At 41.8% G+C, this 19,704-nt stretch overlaps 1 protein-coding gene across 2 annotated transcripts in view; it reads left to right on the forward strand.

The window, feature by feature from the left end:
• Window positions 1-4,236: 4,236 nt before the first annotated feature.
• Window positions 4,237-19,704, forward strand: part of nkiras2 (NFKB inhibitor interacting Ras-like 2) — a 30,823-nt gene continuing 15,355 nt past the window's right edge. Inside the window, exons 1-3 of one of the 2 annotated variants that reach the window (XM_084328887.1) lie at window positions 4,237-4,251; window positions 4,847-4,969; window positions 9,183-9,424. In XM_084328887.1, coding sequence (XP_084185013.1) covers window positions 4,876-4,969; window positions 9,183-9,424 — 336 coding nt within the window. In that variant the 5' untranslated portion in view covers window positions 4,237-4,251; window positions 4,847-4,875. The other variant, XM_084328888.1, reaches the window with a different exon arrangement.

The following is a 19,704-nucleotide window of genomic DNA, read 5'->3' on the forward strand; positions in this document are numbered from 1 at the left end:
GATTTGATTTTTATTTAGTACATACAATCAGGCACGTGCACACATAGAGGCCAAGGGGTGCCTGAGCACCTGCCTTTTTGAGCCTCATCAAAAAAGTGCCCTTTTTTTTTTTTTACCGTTACGCATATACTGTAGACTGCCCTTCCAACTGAAAAATGTCAGGATATAATCAAAATATTAGGTAAAGAGAGAGATGCCCCATATTCCATTGCAGTTTGCACGGCCTCCTCAGTGTGCCTCTCCGCGGACCTATATATTTTATGCATAGCGTGGGTGATGATGATGATAGAAACCGCTGTTGAATGCTGGTATTACACTCATTGAGGGACACGAAGAAGTCAAGTCCGATGGGATTTGGGAATCTCAAATACAAATCGGGATTGGAATAAAAAATGCATTTATATTAAACAATACAGAATATACAGCACTTCTTGGGGTCTGTAGGGTAAGCACTTATTCCCTCCCCCCTGAACATTTATGGAGATGTGTGGGCCTTTTAAGTCAGTGATAAAAGTGTCTTTCAAGGATAAGTGAGCTCCTGCACTGATTATTACAGTTCAATATTCAATATTTGATCACCAAAAACCCCCAAAAAGCATAAAAAGGGGGCTCCCCGCCCGGAAAGGGCCCTTGAAAATCGCCCATGCGCGCTACTTGCGCTCGGTTTATATATACACACAAGTGTAGTGCCCTTTTCAGCCTTTGAGCACCTGCCCCTCTAAAGTCCTGTGCACGTCCCTGCCTGCAGGGGTGGTAGTGCAATACCCGTGGTACGCTCGGCTGAGCGCACCACTCTCTGTAGGGCCTTCTTGTCCTGTGCCGTGCTGTTTCCATACCAGGCAGTGATGTTTCCAGTCAAGATGCTCTCTACAGCTCCAGAGTAGAAGGACTGGAGTATCTTCCCAGATACTCTGAACTTCCTTAACTGTCTCAGGTGGTAGAGGCGCTGCTTCGCCTTCTTTACGACTGAGTCTATGTGTGTTGTCCATGTCAGGTCCTCTGAGATGTGGACCCCCAGGTACTTAAAGCTGCTCACCCTGTCCCCGGTAGCCCCGTTTATCCTCAGTGGTGTGTGTGTCTCCTGCTGTCCTCTCCTATAATCCACGATCAGCTCCTTGGTTTTACCAATGTTCAGGAGCAGGCTGTTGTTGTGCTTAGTTGTGCTTAGTATCACATAGTTCAATATTCAATATTTGATCACCAAACCCCCCCCAAAAGCATAAAAAGGCCCCTCCCACCCAAAAATGTTCAATGTCCCAATGTTCAGGAGCAGGCTGTTGTTATGCTTAGTTGTGCTTAGTATCACATAGTTCAATATTCAATATTTGATCACCAAACCCCCCCCAAAAGCATAAAAAGGCCCCTCCCACCCAAAAAGGCCCCCCAAAAATAGCACAGGCCCAGTGCCCTTTTCAGCCTTTGAGCACCTGCCCCTCTAAAGTCCTGTGCACGTCCCTGCATACAATTTATACAATAGTATAAAAACAAGGGGTACAAGGATAACATGTGAAAGTCTTTCGACTTGTTTCCAACATGGTCCCAAGAAGAATACAATAAATCACAAAGAAAGAGTTAAGAAGATAAGATAGATACAACAAGTAGATAAAATAGACAACACAATTTTCTGAAAGAGCCTCATTACAGCATGTCATGTTCCTGTTCTTCAAGAGTGGTGGCCAAGCACCCTCTGCAACCTATTGTTGCAGATGTCGCTTCACACCCCTCTTGAAGACAGCAATAGTGGGGGAGTTTTGGATGGCCCTGGGGCCTGGGCAGAGTGTTCAACGAAGAAGTCAAGTCCGATGGGATTTGGGAATCTCAAATACAAATCGGGATTGGAATAAAAAATCGCGCTGTTAATATATACACACAAGTATAGTGCCCTTTTCAGCCTCTGAGCACCTGCCCCTCTAAAGTCCTGTGCACGTCCCTGCGTCGGGGCTTGTACCTTGTTTTGTTTCCTGTAAAACCCGGAAGTAGTCAGTTTGTGCTGTTTATTTCTAACCCTAACCCTAACCTTAACCTTAACCTTTTTTTTTTATCAACTTTTTCTCCAATTTTCTATTTTTCTCCCATCCCAATTTCGTATCATCCAATTCTACCCTCCCCTATCTCGAACGTTGTTAGGCCATGCCTCCCACAAGCCGGCTGCAATGTGGACTAAGCCTTACATCACGTGTCCCCTCCGCGTGAACACTTTCGGCAACCAACATGTACTTCCGCGTTTCTCTGATTGGCCAGCGATCGGCCAGCCCTCTACGCTCGTTTTCCCCCTACGCCGTAACCTCGTTCCCAGCTTTATCTCGAGAAATAAAGCCTGGTAAAGCACTACGGCCGAAATTGAGAATCAGGTAGGAAGTCCCGCCCCTGAAATCACGACACGGTGCTCATGAAAATGTATTCCCCCCAGAAACAACCTCGTTATCGCCTCCCTCGACAGGCTGACAGACCTGCTTGTTGTTTGTTTCGCTGGGGACTATAAACAGATCAGGGGGTGCCCGGAAACCGGAAAGCCTGTAGCCGGTATTTCTGTATTTCCAATTCACATTTTAGGAGGCATAGCTTTACCAGCCTACCTACGCCGGTAACCAGAAAAGTCACGTGAAACACTGCAGACCACTGATTGGTCAGAAGAGAGACGCGTCACTCATTGGAGGCTCTCTCCACAAAAACAGAAAGCCGCCATCTTTAATCTCTCGCATAGGATTTCATTTGCAGCAGGAACAAGTGCAATAAACAAAAAAGGATACAGTCACTGTGTATTCTGCCTCATTTATTGATGAAACAAAACCGACATCAACACAATTTGCCACAGAGCGGAGAGTTTAGTCTCACAAAAAGATCGCTGACTTGTTAAGCTTGTTAGGTTAGGTGCTAATGTTGTGCTAGCGTTTTAGCATGGCTATCGTTAAGCTAAAACCAAAGGTTTTCGCCCATCACCCCGTTTTAAACAGCGTAAATACGACATTTCTCTCCATTTTTAAAGCAATCAACTTATATACGCCAACTCCCCCACACCTTAGCTAGTATCCCTCAGTTTTTAACAACAATCCGACGGTCGCAACATATTTAAAACACATAATATTCATCGCTAGTCATTACACGCCAAACCCCTAAAACCAAAGATTTTCGCCCATCACCCCGTTTTAAACAGCGTAAATACGACATTTCTCTCCGTTTTTAAAGCAATCAACTTATATACGCCAACTCCCCCACACCTTAGCTAGTATCCCTCCGTTTTTAACAACAATCCGATGGTCGCAACATATTTAAAACACATAATATTCATCGCTAGTCATTACACGCCAAACCCTGCCACTCTCGCAAGACGCTCGTATTTTCAAACCTCTTTGTCTAGTTTAGGGCCACGACACGACAATTCAACATTACTTTTACAGTTATACTGTTTATTAAAACACACACGTATTTAACAACGACCTCAAGTACTTCTTATTTAGCTCCTGTATCATAACACAAGCGTATTTGTACGCTCTGTAAACTAGCACCTGGGGGGAGCCTCATGCGCGGCGTAGGGAACGAGCGTAGAGCGGCTGGTATTCACGAAGGAGAGTGCTGGCCAACGCTGGCCAATAAGAGAAACGCGGAAGTACATGTTGGTTGCCGAAAGTGTTCACGCGTCCCCTCCGGTACTCGAGGAAGCAGCAGTCGCATCTTTTCACCTGCACAGCGCGATCTCTCAGCGTCGGGGGTCTGCGTTTGGAGGGCACGCCGCCCCCGTCGCTTCCTGATTCTGCTGCGCAGGCGCACCAACCGACCTGTAGGAGTCGCTGTCCACAACGTCCGATCCCCACCCATCAGCTTCCCACCCCCTAATACTGCCAATTGTATTAGTATGAACGACCAGCCAAGCTGATAGCAATGCGGAGAGCTGGGCTCGAACCCAGCGTCTCCTGCATTGGTGGTGAGCGCCTTGCCCACTGCACCACCTAGCCGCCTACCCTAACCCTAACCTTAACCCTAACCTGCAACACGGAACACAGAAATGCAAATGCTGTCGAGTCCTCCTCACTGCTTGTAAAAATAAACAGCACAAACTGACTACCGCACAGTCAAACCGAGTACAAGCCACGAAGCCCCGCCCACGCACAGTCAAACCGAGTACAAGCCCCGAAATCCCGCCTCAAACAGAGTACAAGCCACGAAGCCCCGCCCAGACGTTGGGCGTGCGGCTCTGCAGATATCCCCTACTCGCGGAGACGCTGCGTACATTGTAAACAGGAAGTCTGTCAGGTGAGAGGTGCAGCCCAGCTGTCAAACTAGTTTCACGATTAAAACATTAAATTCGGCATAGATAGTTCACCCGAGAGTGGCTATTTTAAACATGAGCGTACGACCGAGTCGACATTTATTGAATCAATAAACGGGCTGACATTTGTTATCGTGTTTCTCTGAGACTAAAGGATAATGCTGCTAGGCTAATTGTTAACAACTCAGTAAGTCAGCGGTGCTAACGTTAGCGTTAGTAGCTAGCTAGCTAATATTTAAGCAAATGGATAATACTGAGTATTGATTGTAACTCTTGCTATACCATTATATGAGCGTTATATCAAAGTTTGTCTATATATTTAGGCTATAACAGTATATATATTTCTGTATCTAACGTTAAATGTAGAGTGTACATTGCACTATGAATTGAAAATGGGGGACCCTGATGTAAACAAGACAAACGTCTTTCTCTGGTCTGCATCCCCTTAACAATTGCGTGTATTGAGCCGTACTGTATTGTACCCATTCTGCAATCTGTTAAATAAAGTTTTCATTCATTCTGCATGCCTCGTAGAATTCGTCTTATCGAGGTTTAATTTGTACCATCTCTGATCTTCAGATGTCCTGACCTGAAACTGCTCAATAATCATGGGTAAAAGTTGTAAGGTGGTGGTGTGTGGCCTGGCCGCAGTTGGCAAAACGGCTGTATTGGAGCAGCTCCTGTATGCTAATCATGTCACTGGTGAGTAACATTCGGTCATTTCCAGTTGACTGATATTAACGTTACATAGCTACATTTCATGCATGCTACAGTATCATGTAGCCACTGTCTGTCATACATCATTGTGTTGTAGCTGTTGGGGAGTTTGTAACTCTACAGTCTACACTCTAGTCTACAGCCAAGATTAATTCAGTTAGAATCTGTATTTGTGAAAACCAGAGAACCATGGCTCTTCAAGTTTATTTTATATTATTATTATTTTTTTTTTATCAGCCTGGAATTTCTCTATTGACAGCGCAAACAATGAGCAGCTTTTTGGTTTAGTTTTCTACCGACAAGAACACCTGTATAAACATTGAAGGATTAGGGACTTCAACTGTCCACTAAGATGTTGTCTTCTATAGTAAATATTCTAACACAATACACACACAGATTCCCTACTACTATGAGACTGATGATTTTGGTGTGAAAAATTCATGCTCAGGACTGGGAGCACACCTGTCATATGCTATCATGCCCGTAATCTTCCATTCCAAGTCATACCTGTGATGAAGTGGAGAGCACACTAACCAGATGAAGAAAATGCACCAGTTCAGGTTTTTAATTAATTACATGGCATTCTCATGGCATACGTTGGGAATTCTGGTCAGCCGAATAAGAGGGAGGAATATTTGCCCAAAGACAAATACTGATGGTGCTTCTCCATTGACCAGCATGGCACAGGATGTGTACGTGTTGCCTGTATGAATTAAGTTTATTTAGAACAATACAAATAATCAAGAAATAACAATAAAAAAAGAAATGTGTCTTTTAATTGACTTTGTATGCTTTCATGCCACATCTAAATTAAATCTTGAGTTGTATTTGAACGTACAGGTGCTCCAGGCTCCCAAAGCTCCCAAAATTCAGATCAACTAGGTGTTGCAGATCAAACATGGATTAAGATACAGCAATTGCATATCCTATTTCTCGCCTAAAATGTTGTCAGAAACATATTTTAGTAAACCATTTAGGTGGAAAAAGAGAGTTTTACTTCTGTTGTGATATTTAAAAAATGGCGGTTGTTGCACACGAGATGACATATATTTTAGACAATTTCCATTGACCAATCAACGGTCTGCAGTATAGAATTGCAGCATGGATAGTATCTGTGTTACCTACCCCAGAGCAGTACCTAAAATCGGCACGGGTACCACAGGTCGGCACGAGTCAGCTGGCAGTGGAGAAAGCAAGACCAAGTGGGAGCACAGATTCCGGCAGGGCAAGGTAGTGGAAAAGCACCATTAGAGTGCATATTGGATCAGGCCATCATTGATTTCCTTCTATGACATTTTGAATCAGTATAACAGACACCAGGGGTGGGGTTGGAAAATCGACACAGCAATATATATCATGCATATAATAATTTTTACATCACTGTACTAGATTCTATATCTATATGATAACATATCCCTTACCCACTCTTACTAGTTATGCTGCTGGCCAGTATGACTTACTATCATAGTGTCTTTATACCTGTATCACTCACTGTACATAATTATTAAGACTACAACTCTGTGCATACATCTGATTAGCACTATACTCAGTTGTAATAATAATAATACTTTATTTGTATAGCACTTTTCATACAGAAGTTGCAGTTCAAAGTGCTTGTACTAATTTATATATTTCATATTCCAGTTTAATCACCTGCACATTGTATATTACTATTACTTTACTGTTACATTTGCACTCTGGTTGGATGCCAAACTTATTTTTGTTGTACTGTACTTGTGCTGTATAATGATGACAATACATTTGAATCTAACCTAATCTAATATTGCAAGATTTTGCACACTGAAAATGTTATCCTATTAGATAAAACAGATGAGGTATATATATTTTTGTATTGCAGATGGTAACAAAACATTCTATTGGGGACATAATTAATAGTTAGGGGGGGGTGAGTTAGGGGATGGAGAGGGTAGGCTTGGCCCAGGTCGGGGTTTGAGGGTGGTCAAGGAGGGGATGGGTTCTAGTTAGGAGAAGGAGAGGGGGGGGCGGTTTGGTATCGGTGAGGGGGATGAGGTGAGGAAGGGGTGGGTGAGTTAGGAGGTGATGATAGGCGAGTGGATGGGGGAAGGGTAGACAGAAACTAGTATATTGGGGTCTGTGGGGGAGGGGGGGGAGATAGTTATTCCATAATATCAGTATTGTATCGTGAGTTACTCGTATCATCCCACCCCTAACGGACACTGCACTGAATGTCCCTGTCAGGGAACAAAATAAGCACAGACAAGCGCCAATGGCATGTAGATTACGGAGGCTACTCGCCACCCTGGCGTGTAAAAAAATTGGGAGCCAACTTTCTGAATTTTCATAAAAGAAATGCTTCTATACGTGACATGTGTGTGTGTCCGTTCGTAGCATGAGAGGTGCTTCAAATTGTATGCAGTGATGAACGGTCTTTCCCAAGCCTTTCACAAGTTACTTAACGTTACACAGCCAGGTCGAGCTATGCACGCTTAGCTTGCTAACGTTGGATAGCAGTGTTTATAAGGAGTCGTCTGCCAACAAATATGTTGCGCTTTGTGCCTAAAGTCGAGACTCGACACGACCGTGTGTGTGCACACTGCAACATAGCTGCAGTTAGTCACTTGTTCACCAACAATCTCAACATTTGTATCCTAGACATTATCAACAAGTCAAAGGAAGACAAATATTAGCTAGCTTAACTAGCGTTAGCTCAAAAGCACAGAACCGGACGACTGTTCTGCTAGCTAGCGATAACAACAATAATACTTCCGGTCGGGAGGTTTCAAAATAATAACAGTCTAAAACACTGAAACTTTTTTTAAAAATAAACTAAAAAGACCGGTTCCCTGTGTGGATGTACGTACACACAATTGTCTATACACGCAGAAGCATACTGGTAGTACAACTGTGTTCAGAATGCATGTTGCCAACGCAATTTGACGTGACGGTCTCGGGTTGCTACTGTCTGGATAGAACAGAATGGTAGCCAACACTTGATTTGTGATTGATTGGGTAATTATGAAATGTTAATCTTATTGTTTTTAATAGTGTTTTTGAGAGAGTATTCGAATACGCGTTCGGAAACACCAAGGAGTATTCAAAGCCTGTAAAATGGTATTTGGGACAGCCCTACACTAAATATATATATATGTTTTAATAAATTATCTGTATTTTAAACTATTAACACTGACTCATTCCTTCAGTCCACTCAAAATGATGCTAATATTCCTTATGTTGTTTATTATATTAATTGAAAATTGCATATGAGAGTATTATATAGTAATAATAAATAACACATGGCGATATACTAAAAAGCTATTTATCATTTTTGACTGGTAAAAAATCCACCTTGGCTGGGACGCTAAAAAGGAAATTTTGTTCCCTGGTCCCTGTGGAGAGGTATCTGTCCTTGGCCTGTGTCCTCGCATACTAGTTATACAGGCTATACAATGGGCAACGACATTGACAATGAATAGGAGCGAGTTTTTGTGGACCCATTGTTTATTTCAACTTTTCCACCCAAACAAGCTTAATTTCATAGGAAAACTCTAAGACTTTTAACACCCAGCAATATTTCCAGGTCAATGCATTGTGCTCCATATGGCTGACCTCATTGAAGTCAATATTGTCATTCAAATCTTCAAAGGTGCAATAAAAAGCCTTGAGCTTTTTGTTAGTTAGATAGACGTTTAATCTGAAAATGCACAAGCGGACAACAGAATGACTAGCTACTGTACATACAGAGTTAGGACTAAAACCGTAAAAAGGCAGAAAACCCTATAATCGGCTATAAATGGGTGATATACAGTAGGATAATACAATTGACCATATTCACACGGTGGCCATTTTGCTCTTATTTTGTGCTCAGGTTGGGATTCCTTTCCACCCTGTTCCCACCTTGTCAGTATTTATTTTCTACCGCTAAAAGGTCACCGGAGCTCGAAGTGTGCGTCTTGATTATGCAAGCGATTCCTGTGATAAGGTTGTCCTGGACCTACTGTATGACATAAACCTAAGCGATTCTCGTGATAAGGTTGTCCTACTGTATGACATAAACCTAAGCGATTCTCGTGATAAGGTTGTCCTACTGTATGACATAAACCTAAGCGATTCTCGTGATAAGGTTGTCTTACTGTATGACATAAACCTAAGCGATTCTCGTGATAAGGTTGTCCTACTGTATGACATTAACCTATTCATCGCCTCTGTCCACCGTCAGGTTCTGAGCCCATGGAGACCTTGGAGGACATCTACATCGGCTCTATAGAGACGGACCGCGGCACCCGAGAGCAGGTGCGCTTCTACGACACCCGAGGACTCCGGGACGGGATAGAGTTCCCTCGCCATTACTACTCGTTTGCGGACGGCTTTGTGCTCGTGTACAGTGTCGACAGTAAGGAGTCGTTCAAGAGAATGGAGGTTCTGAAGAAGGACATTGACCGTCACAGAGACAAGAAAGAGGTGAGGATCATCCATGTTGTCTACTTTAAGCTGAATTAGGTGTGGATGCTTTTGGATAATTCAGGAAGGCCCTCAAAAAGGGATGGAGGGGCCCTCAAAATGTATATTTACAAACTTGAACAGCAATTTTTGGTCACTGGCTCTTTGGAAGTGGTCGTCCCCCAGTTTCCCTACCTAGTGCCTACTTGTGCCTTGTCTTGATTCAGCATCGTACATGATCTTTCTTGATTGATTGATTAAAAACTTTATTAACAGATTGCAGAATGGGCACAGTACAGTTCAATACACACAATTGTTAAGGGGATGCAGACCAGAGAAAGACTTTCGTCTTGTTTACATCAGGGTCCCCCATTTTCAATTCATAATGACATTTATGACATACACAACATACAGATATACAGATATAAAAATCTAATCTAATCATGACATTTATGACATATACAGTACTGTTACATTTGTGACATACAAGATATGCAAATATACAGTACTGTTAAACAGAATTCCTAACAGAAAATATATACATACGAGGGGGAGGGAACTGTACATTAGGAGGGGGTGGGTGGGTTGGAGGGGGGTTTGGACGTTTACGGGGGCCAGTTTCGAATTGCAGCCTCCCGTATGTGCTCTTTGAGAGCGGTTTTGAAGGTGGGTAGGGATTCAAATTTTTTACGGCTGACCTTTGGGAAGTATCTCGATATGTACATGGGTACCTTAGTGGTGTAGTGTATCTTGTAGGCCAGGCCCATTGCAAGTTGCTGTACTCTGTTGTCTACTCTAAGCCATCCTAGCTTGTCAAAATGGGCTGGGGTGAGGTGTGTTTTAGAAGTAAGGTCAAGCAATAGTCTGACCAGTTTGTTTTGTGATGTTTGTAATCTTGTTTTTAGTGCCTTTGAGATGCTTTGGTACCATCATCATGAGGTGCAACTGCAAGCATATTCGTAGTACCCTTGAATGAGTGCTCCTGCTAGAGTCTTCAGGGCCCAGTTGTTCAAAAGTAATCCGATCGGATTTCGAATAACAGATTTGATCAAATCTTGAAAATGGGTTGTTCAAAAGAAAAAAAGGATTCTGAAATCGGATTGGATTACGTAATCATATCTTGGTTTTGATTCTGATCAAACCTTCAGTATGCGTTGTTCAAAAACTTTTAGTAGGATTGGGATCACTTTGATTAAAAAAATCAGGATTAAACTGATCCCAGTAGAACGGTGGATTTCAGTCACAAAATGTAATGAAACTTTAAAATGTGTATCCAATATTTGGATTATACAGTATATACATTTATTCATAAGATTTTCACTTAATTTGTTCATCCGCTAATGATCAAATATATAAAGTAGACATTATGCTACGTATTCAGCCTTTCAGTACAGCAAATTCAAAAAGATTTTGGCGTCATAAAATAATCCCCCAAACAGCTGTCAGTATTGAACACAAATAATATATAAATTATAAACTGTCACTTATCACTGTATATTAATCACACTGACATGGTCATCAGTCATTTGACTTTGACTTGTGTTCAATTAACACATCCAGCGCCAAAAACGCTGTACAGCGTTATTGCCCGCCATGCGTTGACCGCCAACATCGCTGTACAGCGTTTTTGAGATCAATATTTAATTTTTTCGCCATGGCATTCATAATTCATCCACCCAACCCCCGGTGCTGCAGCGGGACCCTAAATGGGACTGCAACGCCTCAGTACCGCCGCCTGGTGGATGGTCGGGCGAGTTACACACTCAAAAACCGGATAGTGTCATCCAGTGTTTCCCACAGGATTTTCAGAGACTATACTACATTTCTTTTTGTACATTTTAAAGTTAAATGCATCAATCTTGTGCACTTTGAGAGCAAAATAAAGAGGCTAGATTCTATGATGAACTTTGTGCTCAAAACACAAAATCGACTAGACTAGTGCTTCCCAATCCTCTCCTCGAAGCACCTCAGCCGTTCAATGCATTTGTTAAATTCCACCACCAGCACACCTGATTCAACTTAACTAGCCATTTATTAGTTTAATCAAGGTGTGCTGGTGGTGGAATTTAACAAATACATGGAACGGCTGGGGTGCTTCGAGGAGAGGATTGGGAAGCAGTGGATGGGTATCGTTAGGATTTTATCGATACTACTATTATCGATACTGCTTAACGGTTCGGTACTTTATCGATACTCTTATCGGTTCTTTTTGATGTAGCAAAAAAATTATTAAGAACAGAATCGACATTGCTTTATTATTCTTTTATATAACTATTACTGCACATGGCTATTTTCTTATCAATTAATACAAGCAGTCAGATAAATTTACTTTTGGGACTTTCTATTTTATTTAGTAGTAGTGGGTCCTGAGTTAAGCTAGTCCACCCATCCGATGTAAAGGCTAACTTTGGCACATCTTTAAGCTCTGTGATAACATTGGCCTTTTCAACATTATACCAGGCAGGAATCAGTGTGTTACTGAGGACATTCCTGCAGGGAGGGGTATATTTGCAGTTGAGAGCATTGGTCATCTCCCTACAGTAAAGATTAGAAATGATTGAATTATTGTAAATTTGTGTGGAGTGGTGGGAATAGCTGCTTCAATAATAACTTATAACAACAACAGACAAGTTAGACAACTATGTATACAAAACAAAACGATATACACTGAATGATTAGTTGTTGTTACCTAAAGTCCTTGGACTCCACTGTAGAGAACGGATGCAGGCCTTTGACAACAAACTTTGTCACAGCCCTGTGACACTCGTTCACCCTATCCTGTCATCCTTCCTCTAGCTGCTAGGGAGAAAGGACTTTGGGTGGTGGAGGTAGAGGGAGGATGCGTGGTGGTGCCGGGCTCACTGGGCTGGGACATGGTGGCTGACGCCTCAGCTTGACGATCTATAAAACGTTTTTAGATTGTAGTATTTGTAGCTAAACAATTATTTTGTTTATTAGCCTATTTGTAATAATTCGTTATTAGCCTAGGCAACTACGTATCTTGGCTTACCGGCTGCAGTGGACGTGGATGCAGATGGAACACTGCTCGCAAGGCAGTCGAATACGGCGCATTTCTGCACACTAATATCATGTTTTGCCAACAAATGTTTTGATAAATTGCTCGTATTGCCACCCTTACTGGCAAATGTTTTGTTGCACTTGTGGCAACGTGCGTTGTCGGCATTGACTCTTGTAAAGTATATCCATACTTTCGAACGCTTCGCTCTATCCGCCATCACGACTCACGAGTGCATGCAGAGGCAGAACTGTCAGCACGGAGACAGCAGTTAAGAAGTACTCGTATGTGGGCGGCTACGTGGCGTAGTGGGCAAGGCGCTCGCCACAAAATGCTGGAGACGCTGGGCTCGTCAGTTCGAGCCCAGCGCTCCACATTTGCTTTCAGTTTAGCTGGTCGTCCGTACTAATACACATTGGCCGTATTAGGGGGTGGGAAACTGATGGGTGGGGATCGGGCGTTGTGGACAGCGACTCCTACAGGTTGGTTGGTGCGCCTGCGCAGTAGAATCAGGAAGTGTCGGGGGCAGCGTGAGCCTCCCACGCGTTACTCCTCGCCACTGAGAGATCGAGCTGCGCAGGTGAAAAGATGCGACTGCTGTTACCTCAAGTACCGGAGGGGACTTGTGCTATGTATGACTTAGTCCACATTGCAGCCGGCTTGTGGGAGGCAAGAAACAGCGTCCGTGACAGGGGAGGGTTGAATTGGATGATACGAAATTGGGATGGGAGAAAATATAGAAAATGGGAGAAAAAGTGGATCAAAAAAAAAGAAGTACTCGTATGTGTAGGACTATCGCGACTCGCGAGGAGTTTGTGTAATAATGGCTCGCTGCGGCTCGCTTCTCGTGCAGAGACAGAGAGAGGAGAGATCGTTTGCAACTTTTAAATAATAATAATAATAATTTCTCTAGAGTATCGATAGCAGTACTGATGACGTCAGAGCTTATAAATACTCCGGTCTTTTCTAATATAGTACCGGTTCCCGTTTAGAACCGGGGTCCGGGGGTCATCCCTAGGAAGCACTGAACTAGAGCATACATTTGAGCCATCAAAGAAATGAAGCAAAAGTGGTTACCTGTGTTGAACTGGTTTATTTTTTTAGAAAATAAAAAGAATATAGTGGATTACTATTACGACTACTACCACTGCCAATACTACTGATACATCCCTATTGGCAAACTTTATATTAAAAATTAAAAAAAAAAATCTTTTCTTTTCTTTTCCTTTTTTTCTTTTTTTTTTGTTCATTATACAACTGTGGCGGGACTAATTAGACTTAGGGCCACCACAGTCTAGGTCATTGATGGGAAACCCTGGTCATCGGTGCGTTGAGGAAATTCCTCCGGCAGTCGCATCTCGCTACGGGACTACAGACAAACACTGGTGTGCATATGGCAGGGCTGTACACTGCGACGAGGTTATCGCAAATTGCCCCTTAATTTGGCCCGTGCGAGTGGTAAATTATATTTGGGGGCAACCTTGCGAGTAGTGATTTCAACCCTTCATTCGCATTTCACTCCTAAATTAATCCATATAAATTGGATAAAAAAATTTGTAAAACATTAGCCTACAACCAGGGCTGTACAGTGCGACATAATGTTGCGGTGCTATGAAAAAATCTGTCGGCGATTAATGAATTTACTGCGTAGCCCCCGTGCGAGAAAAAAAGATTTGCGTGTGAAGTGAATCTGGGCCACGCTATTATACTTGGTAGTTGTAGTCTATCGTGCGATTAAAGACCATGTCCCCGTCTGCGTAGAGTCCATACATCCAACACCAAATCCCATAATTCCTAGCGAACAATCTAATCGAAACTGAATGTGGGCTATTTCAATAAGTTTAAGCCGCTAATTTTGCTCTGCAAGAAGAACAGAGCGGATATTAGTCCATCTTATGACAACCACGTCCGATGTGGAGAGATGATAAGAGACCATAGCCGATTAAAATTAAGTCGGATCTGGGAGTGATGATTGACAGGGACACACTTCTAACGTTCAGCCATGCATTAGGTGAGTAGCCCACTATTAGGAAGTTTTTCAATACTTAAATACTGTCTACTTAAATTTCCCTCCGGGGATCAATAAAGTATCAACCTATATCTATCTAATAATGAGACAATATGCAAATAAGATAATACTAATAATTGTCACGGTTCCCCGCATGAAAGTGGCTTGCAACTTACTGCTGGTAAAATCACTGTTTATTTCTCGTTTTTCATAGTATTACATTCCTCTTCTATAAACAATCAAAGTCCCACCGTAAGAGCCTCATACGGGTCAATTAAACCTTTTTGATTAGAGTCTTTCCTTCGAGCTAAGTTGAACTGAACATTTCACTGTCAAGACTTGCATTGCATAGCTCAATTAGAAACAGTGTTGAGAAAATGCACAAGGAACTTTCATGGATGAGAGTCAATGAGAGACTAGTGTGTAGTCTTATTTTGTTTATGAGAAATATTTATACTTTACATAAACCTGTGTGCCTCTTTTTGCAGCTGGTGCTTATTAGTGATGGTCATGGCTATGGCACTAGACAAGCCTTGAGGGGTCGGTTCGCCCTGCCGAGACCCAGAACTGAAGCCTTAAAGAAAACTGTAATGTACAGGGCAATGTCCTACTGGAATAGACTTCCACAATATTTGGTTTCAATTACCAGTAAGGTGGGATTCAATGAATGAATGAATGAATTAATGAATGAATGAATGAGAACTTTATTTAACAGATTGCAGAATGGGTACAATACAGTACGGCTCAATACACACAATTGTTAAGGGGATGCAGACCTGAGAAAGATGTTCGTCTTGTTTACATCAGGGTCCCCCATTTTCAATTCATATAGACATTTATGACATACACGACATACATGACATTTATGGCATATGGACATATAGGTATTTAGTACTGATACATTTGTGACATAAACCGTACGGTATTCAAATATACAGTACTGTTACCCCTAGATCCTGACAGAGTATATACATATGATGGGGAGGGGACTGTACATTAGGAGGGGGTGGGTGGGTGGGAGAGAAATATGCATACGGCGGGGAGGGAATATATACATGCGGTGGGGAGGAGACTGTCTATTAGGAGGTGGTGGGGGTTTTGGGCATTTACGGTGGCCAGTTTCGAATTGCAGCCTCCCGTAGGTGCTCTTTAAGAGCGGTTTTGAATGTGGGTAGGGATTCACATTCCTTTACAGCTTTGGGTAGGGCGTTCCACATTGATGTGGCATAATTGCGAAACGTGTTTAGTCCCTTGTTTGAGCCGAATCTGGGTTTAACATGATTTGTTGAGCTTCCTCTGGTGTAGTGGTTGTGGTATTCACTGACCTTTGGGAAGTATTTTGACATGTACATGGGTACCTTAGTCGTATAGTGTATCTTGTAGACCAGGCCCATTGCAAGTTGCTGTACTCTGTCGTCTACTCTAAGCCATCCTAGGTTGTCAAAGTGGGCAGGGGTGAGGTGGGTTCTGGGGGTAAGGTCAAGTAGTAGTCTGACCAGTTTGTTTTGTGATGTTTGTAATCTTGTTTTAAGCGCCTTTGAGGTGCTTTGGTACCATGAGGTGCACGCATAGTCGTAGTACCCTTGAATGAGTGCTCCTACCAGAGTCTTCAGGGTATTCTTGTTTACCAGAGAGGAGATCCGGTACAAGAATCTAGTTTGTTGGTTGACTTTTTTTTATTACATTGGATGCCATTTTGTCACAGGAAAGATTTGCCTCTAGGATGGAACCCAGGTAGGTAATTTCGTCTTTCCTTGTGACAATATTGTCACCCACTGTAACTGAGAAGCCGTCGGTCTTGCTGAGTTTGTTATTTGAGCCATGTGTAATGATAGTTTGTTATCAGCGAGCCAAGAGGAGACTACGAGTGGCTGTAATGCAGAAAGAGATTGATTTCGGTTGGGTCTAATCTGTGTCTAATGAATGGGTTCTTGTGTTGGGTTATGTGTTGTTTTGGAATGTGTTTGTCTAGTGGTTATGAGGAGTATTAGAGTATAAGTGTATGGAATGTTGTGCTGTTTTTGAGCACGTTTTAGTTTTCTCTGAGATGTCTTTGTTTGTTGTTTTATTGATATTTGATAATTTGGCATACATATTTGTTTGTATGTCTGATTTAATGGTTTAATCATGTTCTATAATTGTTTGTATATTTTATTGGTGTTTTATTGATATTTGTTTTGTTTTTATGTTGTTTTATTGATTATTCTTGTTTAATTTTATATGTTTGGATCCAGACACCAGGAAGAATAGTCGCTGCTGAGGCAGTGACTAATGGGGATCTGAAATAAAGAAATAAAGAAATAAAGAAATAAAAGCGCAAACGTAAACAAGGTTGTGTCGCAACACTGTTTCCAAAATAAATGTCACATTCATATACACATACCGTAATATGCCTCTCAATTTGTAGAGGCAGAAACCGACTCGGTGGATTTATATATTATTATATTATTATTATATATATATTCTATTATATATATATATTAGAACCATGCACTGAACCATTTATGTTTGGACACTAGGGGGCTCACCACCTAATATAGCTATAAGTATCCTAGGTGATCACTGCAATCTTATGCACCTGCTGAGGATTTACCTTCAAACACTGTTTCACTGTTGGAACTGACCACGGAGCAATTGACGACTGTTCTGTTTAAACCTTCATTTACTATCATTTACCTTTGGACAACAATAAACCCTGTAAACCGAACCGGCGGCAACTTTGGACATTCAATCCATTCAACATCACAACTTTGGTACAGCGTGAAAAGGCACATTAGCGGGTGCATCGTGGACGACTGTCGGCACACCCAGGAATGACAGTCCGCCACTACAAAGTTTGAAGGTGTCCTCACGAAAGAAGTACGTGGGGTTACAAAGTTTGAAGGTGTCCTCACGACAGAAGGACGCGAGTACAAAGTTTGAAGGTCTCCTCATGAAAGAAGGACATGAGTACAAAGTTTTAAGATCTTCTCATGAAAGAAGGACATGAGTACAAAGTTTGAAGTTGTCCTCACGACAGAAGGAGTATTAAGTGTGGAACCATTGCAATTAATGTTACTCTGGACGTGTGGAAACGGAATAACGTTGGCACATTGGCAACTGAATGATTACGATATTGTGGAAGGATATGGAACTGACGATGTGCCGTATCGTTTAGAAAGTGGAACCATTGTGAGTAAAAAGTTGGAAAAACTCCTCACTATAGAAGGACATGTGAGTATAAAGTTGGATAACCTCCCTCACCAAGGAAAAGCAGAGGTAAGAAGATTCATAAATAATACCTCTGTTGATGAAGACCTGAATAACGGATTTTGAAGGACGTGGATAGCCAAATGGCCTACCGCGATGTGGAATTGTTTGGTGGACGCTGCTGTATTTATGAATGGAACTGACTCTTCTTTGCGAACGCTGTGGAGCATTCTAGCGTCGGACTAATTAAATTGTGATGCTGTGGATTATAGAACGGACTATGCACCGTATTAGAAAGTGGAACCATCACAATTAATATTATCTGGACGTGTGGAAACTGGACACTAAATGACGCAATGAACTATGATTTAATTCCGATATATAATACAACAGTGGACAGTGCAACGGAGAATTAAGTGTGGAACCATTGCAATTAAAGTCACACTCGACGTGTGGAAACTAAATAACGTCGGCACATTGACAAACTAATGCTGTGGATAATGGAACGGACTATGCGTCGTATTGATATGTGGAACCATCACAATTAATATTGTATGGACGTGTGGAAACTGGACACTAAATATGACGCAATGGACTGTATGATTTAATTCCGATACATACAGCAGTGGACAATGCAACGGAGAATAAGTAGAACCATTGCAATTAAAGTCACTCTCGACGTGTGGAAACTAAATAACGTCGGCACACTGACAAACTAATCTGATGTCACACCACGTCGCTATGTGATTGTAACATTTAAAGCTACAAACGATATATGTAAAAAATAAAATAAATACAGTAAAAATGCCTGAAGCCAAGAGGCAAACCAGCAAATCTGTGCTAAGAGAGGCTGAAGCTGAAAAGGTACGCCGTGCCCATTTAAACGCTTTAAACCTTAAAGATTTGAAATTGGAATTGGAAAGAATAAATAACAAAATATCTGAAGCCAAGATAAGAAAGAGGCAAATTGTAATTAAAGAAGAAGCCGTGCTAAGAAAGGCTGTAGATGAAAAGGAAAGCTTATGGGTACGCTCTAGGCTAAGAAAGGCTGAAGATGAAAAGGAATGCTTATTTATACGCCTTGCCACTGTAAACTGGCTTCAGAAACAACAAAGTAATTGGAAACATGAAACTGCCGTTGCCGATGTAAACCTTTTTTGTATTTTATTTTTTTATTCTTTTTTAAACAAACACATAAACAAACATGACAACACAAGATAAGATATACAAGCATTAATTAACAGTGCACATCCAATGAAATCACCATTTAGTTAATTGTTTTATACAGGATATACCCCTAATACCTGCTATCTAATACCCTACACACATATGCTCTAGCTCGTACCCCCCCTTCCCGGACCCCCCATTGGATAATCCATCCATTATCACTCGCTCCTAACCAGACACTACCATTATATGCTAGCTTTTATTCTCTCCACCACTTCTAACCACATTGTCATTTTGGATTCATTGAGACCCAAAATTCTTGCTGTAGATATTTCTAGATAAATCACATCGAGATATGTAAGAATCCAGACCTTCCGGCAAATTTTTTCCGGTTGAAACCATCGTGATGCTATCAGCTTTTTAGCCACTGTGATACCAGATAAAACCAATCTCTTTAGCTGTATAGGTACTGCATACTCAAAAACATCATTCAGCAGTAATACAGAGGGGTGTACAGGTATATTCAGAGTTAAGAGATTTGATAATTGCAGGGTCACTTCTTTCCAGAATATTTTAACTGGTGGGCAGTCCCAGTACATGTGCATAAATGTCCCCTCGTCCCCATTTGTACATAAGGAGCATTTGGAGTCTTGTTTAAGACTCATTCTGTTCAGTCTTATAAGAGTCAAGTATGTCCTATGAATATAGTTAAGATTGATTTGTTGATGGTCCGGGTTCCTTGATGCAAGTCGAACATTTGCCCAGGCTTCTTGCCAATCAAAATCTATTTCCAGGTCTGGTACTGTATATCCCTCCTCCAGACTGATTCTAAGTGGAGGGTTTCATACGAGGACGTTAGTAATTGATGATAAAAATCTGATACAAAACCTCTCGATGTCTCTCTTTCATCGAAGAATTTGT

Source organism: Notolepis coatsorum (assembly GCF_963971535.1).
Source record: "Notolepis coatsorum genome assembly, chromosome: 14".
NCBI lineage: Eukaryota > Metazoa > Chordata > Actinopteri > Aulopiformes > Paralepididae > Notolepis > Notolepis coatsorum.